Here is a 9,659-nt window from a genome sequence, read left to right as displayed (position 1 = left end):
GGGTTCTTCAATGGATCTGCGCGCGGATTTGATTTGTTATCCCCTTGCATGCGTGGCTTTTTTCTGGGTCACGACAGGTTCTTCCCACGTGCACAATGCTCATCGTTGGATTTGGTCATACATCCCAATGCAGGATCCACCTTAAAAAAAGGAATGTTCGAGTCTCGCTTGGCCAAAGCAAAGAGAATAATTCTCATTCTTAGTCAATCTTGCCTCTCTGTGACACCACCGTTCCACACCGCGCTCCTTTCCCGGAACGAGGCCGCGTCATTTATCGGCGTCGCGATGAGAAGGTTGTGAGTTCAGAGGTGGGGCCGTCAGGGCTCAACGCGGCCTACCCATCCCGCGGACATCAATAAAAATGAGAGCGCCACCCTGTCGAAAAGTCAGTAACGGCTGTGCTCATTTGTGTGAAGTTTCCAAGTCGCGTAAACAATTATTCCTGGCCGTGGTATAGCGTTCACCATCCTGCACGGTTTCGCACCACAGTTAGTCAATCTGGTAGCTCACGTGTGGTGGGGTAGAGTGTGGAAACTTCCACATCTGCATCCCAGACGGCTAGCCAGCATGGAAGAGGAGTAGGTGAGGGCGCCACGGTGGCGAGATGTAAACTCCCTTGCCCGGTCATGGGTTCAATTCCGACCCTGACGTCTGTTGTATATTTGTGGTCTGCGTGTCTCTCTCTCTCTCCCCGTTGTCGGGTGGATTTTTCTCCGGGTCCACCGGTTTTTCCCTCCACATTTAGAAACTTGCATTTGGAGTATTTGGCTGCGATAAATGTCCACGTGATAAGCCACTTCGTTGAGCTAACATGCGTGACAAGGTCGCTTCTGAAAAAGAGCTACGTAGCTCAGCGGGGCCTTACCTGGTAAAATAATAAAATAGCTTTGTTTTAGTTCATTTATTTTTCGTGATTTGCTTACCTTTCCTACACTTTGCACCCCTATCGTTTTTTTGTTTATTGTTTGTTTTAACTTTCTCACCCGCCCCTACTGGACATTGAGATTATTTTGATTATTTTGGTGCTATAAATGTCCAAATGATTGGCCACTTTGTTAAGCTATCATTTGTGGCCAGGTCGCTTCTGAAAAAGCACTACGTAGATTTTGATTTAAAGCATTCGTGACTGCAGTGATTCATATTCTTGGTTCTTTCGGTAAAGTCACGTTGAAGGGAAACAATAAAATAATAAAATATATTATATTATATAAGCAGTCATCATCAGGTGATGATGACTGCTTGTGTTGCAGTCGAAACGTCGTGAGAATTTTTCTTGTTTTTTATATATTTTATTATTTTATTGTTTCCCTTCAACGTGACTTTACCGAAAGAACCAAGAATATGAAGCACTGCGTAGCTCAATGGGGCCTTACCTGGTGAAATATCGTTTATTAGCCTCTGGTGGGGTACACCAGATTATCTCGAGCTGTCACTGGTTGAGGCCCTTCTGCCAACTGTGGCGTGAACCAACAATGGCAGTGCTGCACCTTTACCGTTTAAGTTTTTTTAAAGGTTTCACCGTGGCTTCATTAGTTGCCAGAAAAGGTCCCAAGTAAGTTTGCGGACAGTGAGCTTTGGGGAATCACCCGTGTGTTTATTGAGTCACCGATTTAGGAAGATTATATCATTGTGTGACAAATAACATTAACACAGTTTTTTTCCCCTTTATTCCTGGACCACAGTTGCTCTATTATATAAATACATGGGTACATGGTCATTCAATAAAACGTGGATCTGGATGATTGAATATAGTCATACAATAATAATAATAATGGCCTACAGTCATTTGAACCTGCTGGCGGTACCCCGGGGTTCCGAATAAACGGAAGTCAAAATCGTAATGGATTAAAGATTTTATTTTTGGCGACTCCGTCCCACCACGCACCTAAACGCCGCGACTCACCTGGTGCGGATCATTCCGTTGTCACGTCGTCCAAGCGCAGCAGCGAGGATGAATGCGCAGAAGAGCTGAACAAGCGAATGCATTCCATGCTCGGGTACGGGCAGGGATCATAACAAGTCTTATCCAAAACTGCTCAAACTGCCTACACCACTTAAGTCCTTTTTGTCATAACGGTATGCATAATACAGATGAAACTACTCTCTTATCTTCATTATTATTTGTGACCTACCAATGTCTGCAGCCAGGATCAATCGATGACAATCCTATTACCTGGAGATATTTAACAGATGAGATGTGTTGCACCGTTAATTCCTCCTGTTTGCAAATTCTTCTCTTGTCCGTATGCATCTGTGCAAATAGGTTTTTTTTGCGGTAAAGCCATAGTCTCCACATCCCGCTCGTATCAATGCGGATAAGAGGAGCGGCGACCCACTACTCTGTAGAGTAACATTGGTATAAACACTTGTGACAATATGAACAGCGCATTGAAAACGCGTACTATTTTATGTACTGTTTACAAAGTGTGTTCACAAATCCACACTGAGCAACACGATGATTGACAGAGGGGTGTCAATATTTTTTTCGATAGTGTGTTTAAATAGAGGTACTGCAGGTAAGTAGTTTTCAGATTAAAAGGCATAGTTTAACAAGACAACACTTGCCACCATCCTTCAAACCCATTGGTGAAAAAGAGCAACGTTTTTGTTGACATTCTAATATAATATTTATGCGAGAGCTGGGGGCTTATGGGACCCAGGGGTCCCGCCACAAGGTTCATTTGTTGATTCATTGATTGTTAAAGTCCTTTCAATGCTGTGATGGTTATGGGAGCTATTTGACAATACTTCATCACACTGGTCAGTGTGGTCCGGTAAATGGAGGAGGGGGGTGGGGACCCAGATCCGGTTCAGATTTCAGTCACCACCGACGTTAGCCGTGGCCGGAAATTGAACCCTGGTGTTCTGGGTTCATGGCACAGTGCGCTCAACGTTGCACTGCCATTCGCTCACTCCACACCAGCCTCGTTTAACCACCGAAATAAATGTAAATTTTATCGTGTAGTATTGCGGATTTCTGCGATGGCAGCCGTGTTTTAAATATGCAAAATTCTCGGGCGTGTTCACGTGGCAACAGTTGTTTAGTAAAGTCACGTTTTTTAATTATGATGTCAATAGCTTGGTGAAAAAGAGCAAGGTTTTTGTTGACATAATATAATATTTATGCGAGAGCTGGCGGCTTATGGGACCCCGGGGTCCTGCCATAAGGTTCATTTGTTGATTCATTGATTGTTAATAATATGAATAAAACCTTGCCTTCTCCCTTTCAACGCATTACCGTGTTAAACTGCTGCATTGGCGGCGGTGCACAAGCACGCCCAATGAAAACTCGACGCATTTGTCAACAAGACTGCCCGAAAAAGCCACAACAGCAGAAGGTATATTTATAATTGGCGAGGTTTCGAGCAATAGCCCCTTCTCCGTCGCACGTGAAGGCGACGTTTCCCGCAACGTCGCCTAGTATATAAATATATCAACATATACATCCCCTGTTCATAAAAGGGTTATCAATTAATGTTGTCATTTTTTTCTGGTGATGTGTCTGCCCCGACAGTTGGCATGCAAACTCCTTTTTGTAGCATCGTGTAAAACGAGACGATTGATGGATCGCGCAAAGAGCCCTTGAACACATTGTTTTAGAACGCATTTAAAAAAAAAATGACTCCTGTAACAAGATGCCGATCTGCGATAACCGCCAGCAAACCGACGGCAGATTGTAAGAGAGAGAGAGAAGCTGAAGGCCAGCATCGGCGGTTTGGGAAATTTCTGCGAGTCTGTTGTAGCCCGTCTTGGCCCAATTAGATTCGAGTCATCGAAGTGGACACCCCCTATTTCTCTAGGCCACTCGCCCAGGCCACTTGAGCATAAATGACGTCACGCGATTTTGGACGATTTTTTTATCCCCCCCCCCCTCGTCACACGGCGTCACAAAATGTCAGACCCCCCCCCCTCAAATATGACGTCACAAAGCTCTACCCCCACCCGCCCGCCCCCAAAACCATATTTCCATTATGAAAATAAAACACGCTTCAAATCGCTTTAAACTATTGTCATTGTAGTGCGTATTTAATGTGGCGCTGCACCCTGACGTTGTAGGAGTGTTGTTATAACAATTAGTGTTATAACAATTCTATATTTATTTAAAGCTGCGCATTTTGATGTGACGTCACATGTCTCAAACCCCGCCCCTCTCGTCACAAATCGTCACAAATGTCTGACCCCACCCCCAGGTGCGTGACGTCATTTACGGACGGCCCCGGCTCTTAAACTCTGTGCGGTGGTACGTGCTGTGCGTGCGAGCGCGTTTGCGTGGGGTGGTGAACGCTCACGATCGCCGTTTAAATGTGTAGTGCTCTTAAAAAAAAATAATCTCCCCCCTTAGCTTTGTATTCCGTAATGCTTGGACATTCCGATTGGCAATTTGACGGTCGTCCGTGGCAATGCGCGCCTCGATGCATTCCGTCTGGCTCGCGTACGCGCACACACGCACTTTTTGCCAATCCACTGCTGGATGAGGGCCTCCTCCCCATGCCGTGATGGTCGTAAAGGGTTATTTGACCATGCTTCCCCTCGCTGGCCACTGCGGAATGGTGACGAGGATGCGGAGAGCATGGACGTGGAAGAATACAAGTACGGGATAAGGACGGATTCGGTTGCCCACTACGTCGACACACAGCAGCCTATAACAACCTGTCGCGAATGATGGGTCGCCCATCCGAGCAAAATCTAGCTAGCTACCGTAATCTATCAACTTTGGGCACATTCCAGGCGATGCATTAAACGGCCTCTGATTTGAATGAAAACGCTGTCATTATTTGGATGAAATGCCTGGCAGAGTGTAAACATCACTGCGGGGCATTTAAAGTTAAATGCAACCCGGAGCAAAAACAGTTCATCCTCTTGATATGCGCTTATGGTGTGTTCCAGGACTGTCTGGTGGGGTTTGAAGACTCATTAATGATAATACGACTTCAAAGTCACAATACAAGTTACTGTGTGACTTTTCAACAATATCCCTGCATTGATATTAGAACTGGCACCAGGCCACTATTATATATAACTTACAAACCCTATTTTTCTCTGCTCATTAAGGCTTCAAGCTTGTGATCAACAGCATAGAAACACAGGCTGGGTACACATCTACAAGTCAGTTTAGTGAACTTAGTTTCAGCACATCACAACTCTAGAGACCAGGAGAGGCTAATTTTCAATATAAATAACGCTTCCTTCCCATATTTGTCTCCAAATAAATACACAGTTTTTGTTTGTGTACGCAAAAAAAATGCCAGCAAACTCCAGACTGGTTTTGGCATTAAGTGTCTCATGGGTTGAGCATAAAAAACACAGTACTTCAATTTGTTTTTACGTAAAGAGATACATATGGGAAGAGGGCGCGCTATTTACTCGGTCGTCAACATTCTGCACAGTAACGCTTAACGATTTCGGTCAAGAGTGACCCGGCTCACCCGAATGAGAAAATGACAAAACAAGATAATGGCTGTTTATATTTTTTGTGGGTTGTGTCTTCCTTTAAAAAAAAAATGGACATGGCGGTGCTCCGTACATATTTGCGCGAGACGCTTCGAAAACGCCGCAAATGCGTCCAGCTAATCGTCGTCGCGATCATCTTCAGCCACGATCAACCCACTGCTGGATGGAGCTACCCCGTGCTTGGCGCAGCAGATGCTCACGGACGTCGGCGTGCCACGTTTTAAAACCCGGTTTACTTGTGTGCAGCTCTGGGCGTGGACGTGAGTTAAACAACCCGTGGGGCAGCGTCCAAACGTTCGTACGGCAAAGCGAAGAGCAGCGAATTTTTTAGGGGCATGTATTTTTTTTAGTTGTGTAGTTGTCAAAGATCAACCGCCGTGAACTCTTTTAAGCGTTTGAGGCCTGCCGGCTGTCGAGAGATCGAGGGAAACCTGCACTACGGGCAGCAGTTGTGGTCAGTCGCACTGTACACGCGTGTTTTGTTTAGCGCACACTGCCGGTGCGTGCGTGCGTGTTGGTGTTGGATGTGAGTGCAGGGCCCCGGTGATTTTTGTTCCAAACTGCAGCTCACGCTGTCCGTCCATCCATTCTTTCGTTCGTCTGCCTGCTGACGATGATCCGAGGCTCACGGTGCTTGCCAATTGTAAAAAAAAAATTGTTTTTACTTTCGCCGACCATACTTGAGAACTGTTGTGCAACTTTCAGAAATGTGCTAAACGGCCTCGAACGCTTGGAGAATCCTAAGAGTCCGGCGTGCAATAGCGGGTTTGCTTCACGATGTGTGCGAAGTTTTAACACGTATGCTTTTGCGACAGATATTATTCATAATAAAGGTTTTGGGGTTAGATGGCGTATAATGTGTCATAACCCTCCACGACGCGACACAGCCAGTAAGGTTTGTCACGTAAACAACGTGCCAATTAGTTACTGCTTCAGCCCACCGGTGTGTGTTATGAGCTCGTGAGAATATCCATTGGTTGGGCACTCTGCTGCACTTTCCATCGCAAACAATGGTCAGTAATGCCGTGCCTCGATAAGGCTAGTTGACGTGAGATCAGCAGGCTCGTAGCCTCCATCATCAACACCCTCCCCCCGAGTGTCTCCCTCTGTCTGCGACCGTGCCCAACTCTCGTCCCCTAACCGAGCCCCCCCCATTCCGTCTAAACTCCTCCGTGGGTGGCCTCTCTGCTTCTGCTCTCCTGTCCTCAGGGTCCGGATTGCCCCTCTGCCCATCCGAACTGCTGACTCCATCCGTCCATAAGAAAGGTTGTTGGTTTAGATCGCGTAAGTGTAAATGTTGTGTCGTAACCCTCCACCACCCGACACAGCCACGTAAACAACGCGCCAATTGGTTACTACTTCAGCCCACCGGTGTGTTGGAGAGTAAATCCACAAAATGTACAATTTGAGTAGTAGGACGTTTCGCTGGTAATTACATGCAGCATCATTGCGCGATTTTCCAGAAAAGTGAAGCAATCCACCTGCTTCTGATCTTAATAGAATCTATCCCTGTGTTTTTGAGTCCAAGCTTAAGAACCTTCCTCTTCTTCTCAGCCTCATATGACTGTGTCAATTCCATCTCATATTAAAGTAGCATGTCTTAAGCGTCGCTTAAATCATGTTCTCCTCTCGCTAACTCTCCAATTTCACACGAACAACAAACATCACTCATCGTTCTCCACGGGATGCCAACGTGCATTGTCGTCGTGCGGTTTTGTGCGGCTGTCTTGAAATGCGGTCTGTCGCATTTTGACGCTTCAAACAGAACAAAATCTGGCTCGCACAAAATATGTGGATTCCAAGGAGAATTCTGAAAATCGTCGGGTGTTGAAAGAACAGTAAATTGAGCAGTATTTAAAAAAAAAGAACAGCACAGTCGCCCACTCGTAAAGGCTATGACGATGAGGATTGCTATGCGTGTGGGACAATAGGGCTTGTCAAACTTGAACGCTGCTGGAGCGATTGAGGGCAAGGGATGGAATGTGAGAGACTAAGATGTTGGTGTCTGGACGAGGCACCGAGGCAGCGCTTGTGGTTCACAAGGACAGACGAAGGAGTGGCGTCGTACAAGGGACACGGGGCAGGAAGGGGTCCAAGACTGTCGATCCTCCACACGTTGGGGATGAACGCGTGGTGACGATTGTATTGTGTTAGGGCTGCCAGAGTTCACCACTGGCTAACACACACGTTAGATAACCCTTACAACTGGCTTTAAGCAGTACGTTTCTTCTTGAATGCAGCATAACAATTCTAAACATGATTATTTGTGTGAACCCTCAGAAGTTCTGCATTTCAGCTGCTCATTTTGAACAACGCACTTTAAGTATTCTTGGGTCTTTCGTTAAAGTCACATAGATAGGTTCAAAGAAAATAAAAAAAATAATAGAAAACTACGACGTTTCGATGGCAACGCAAGCGGTCGTCTTCAGGAATAAAGGCTAACACACATTAGATAACCACACATTAGATAACCTCTTTTTTCTTCCTGAAGACGACCACTTGCTTTGCGATCGAAACGTCGTAGCTTTCTGTTATATTTTTTTTATTATTTTCTTTGAACCTATCTACGTGACTTTACCGAAAGACCCAAAGAATATGAATTCCTGCAGTCACGAAAGCTTTAAGTCAAGATCTACATGCACACTTTGTAATTGTACAATACAGTTTTGATTTATGCAGCATCTAAACACAACTGCATGTGAAGACACTGCACAAAGGAACAGTGCGACATGCGGGTCACGTGGTGAATGGGAATATTTAAAAGAAAGCCATTGTTTACAGATTATATAAATAGGTCATGGAATTGACATGTGGGGTGTGGGTCTTTTGTGGACAAGCTGCCGTCTTTCTTCAAACACACACGAGCGCAGGCATGGGTTTTGACTTTAGCAGACAACCAAGGCATCTTGTGCTGTGCACCATCTGCTCAAGTGTGCCTTGGCTTATCTCGATGGTGAGCGGGAGTGCAGCGGTTAGCGCGCTGCGCTACGAACCCGACGACACGGGTTCGATTCCCGCTCACCGTCAACATCAGTGACGATTATCTGAACTGGTCCTGGGCCTCCCCTAGGTCGACTCAGCCTCAAATGAGTACTTCAGCAGATCACTGTTTGTCGAGCAATCTGCAACGTTTAACAATCAGCTTCGACGTTCCATTGATATTTAAAACCAGCATCATTGGGCAATTTACAGAAATTTACTTCTGAAGTGAAATTGTCCTCCTTGTATAGGTGACATGATCTTATCGGCACACCCACATAGATGAGCAGCAAATAGGAAGTAATATAATTGAAACAGATGGACTTCTACACAAATCTGGCTGTCGCCTGATGAAGCTGATTGTAATTACTGGTGAAACGTCATACTCAGATTGTAAATATTGTAGCTTGGCTCTCCAACACACCGGTGTGCTGTACTACTGACGAATTGGCCACGTTCTGGTTACGTGACAATCCTTACTAGTTGGCTGTGTCGGGTGGTGGCGGGTTTAACGACACAACATTTATATATTTATGCGATCTCACACCAAAAAAACTCTCTACTATGGAGAAAGTAATACCTGGAGGATAATTTATTCACCTAAAGAATCATAATAATTATCGAATAACCCAGTTTATTGACATCTGAGTATATGGGGGGGGGGGGGGCCTCTGTGTGATCCTATGGCAGTGGCTTATCATGGTTGACACATGCAAGGAGTTAAATTGGTGTCCTCCCCCCAATTCGCCTTTCCAGTCCTTTGCAGCCCAGCGCCTAGCCCCCCCCCCCGTGCACCGCCTGCGCAATCGATAGCTGCGCCAACTGCTTCGGCTGGCGCTTGCAGACCGCCACCATTGGGCGCGCAGCTGTGTCCGCAGAATTTCGTGGGCGTGCGGTGCATCTGTCTGCCACGTCTGCCCGGGGTTGCGTTTGCGGTCGTCGGTGCCAACGCGGAACGCTGGCAACGTGCGTGCTCAGCGGAGCCTCCACAGACAGGCCCGCGTCTTGGCTGGCTCTATCAGTGTTTACACGACTGTGTCGAGCGAGGGTGGGGGAGAGCGTTTTTACTCTGCGGTAGCGGCGTTCCTTCTTACCTTGAGCCCCAGCTTAAGGGGCACATTCCTTTCCGTCTCGGTTACCTTAATTCCAGCGGTTGAGAAAAACATTCAAATTGTTTGCGATGCGAGATTCCCCGTCGTTTATTATTTTTATTCCACGCACGTGTTAAA

At 46.2% G+C, this 9,659-nt stretch overlaps 1 protein-coding gene across 7 annotated transcripts in view; it reads left to right on the top strand.

Moving 5' to 3' along the window:
• The window catches only part of LOC116943605 (arf-GAP with Rho-GAP domain, ANK repeat and PH domain-containing protein 1-like), a 113,445-nt gene that overhangs the window by 68,548 nt on the left and 35,238 nt on the right, over window positions 1-9,659 (top strand). Inside the window, exon 1 of one of the 7 annotated variants that reach the window (XM_076067827.1) lies at window positions 4,221-5,905. The exons of 5 other annotated variants lie outside the window; for them this stretch is intronic. Coding sequence is in view for 1 of the 2 variants with exons in the window: in XM_032956604.2 (XP_032812495.2) it covers window positions 9,141-9,396 (256 nt within the window). In the remaining variant the exon portion in view is untranslated. Of the gene's footprint in view, window positions 1-4,220; window positions 5,906-5,966; window positions 9,397-9,659 lie in introns of those variants that run through there. One more of the 7 variants, XM_032956604.2, reaches the window with a different exon arrangement.

This window comes from Petromyzon marinus, chromosome 18 (genome assembly GCF_048934315.1).
Source record: "Petromyzon marinus isolate PM22_M1 ecotype Great Lakes invasive population chromosome 18, UKy_Petmar_22M1.pri1.0, whole genome shotgun sequence".
Classification (NCBI taxonomy): Eukaryota; Metazoa; Chordata; class Hyperoartia; order Petromyzontiformes; family Petromyzontidae; genus Petromyzon; species Petromyzon marinus.
This window is presented reverse-complemented; position numbering and strand designations above follow the sequence as displayed.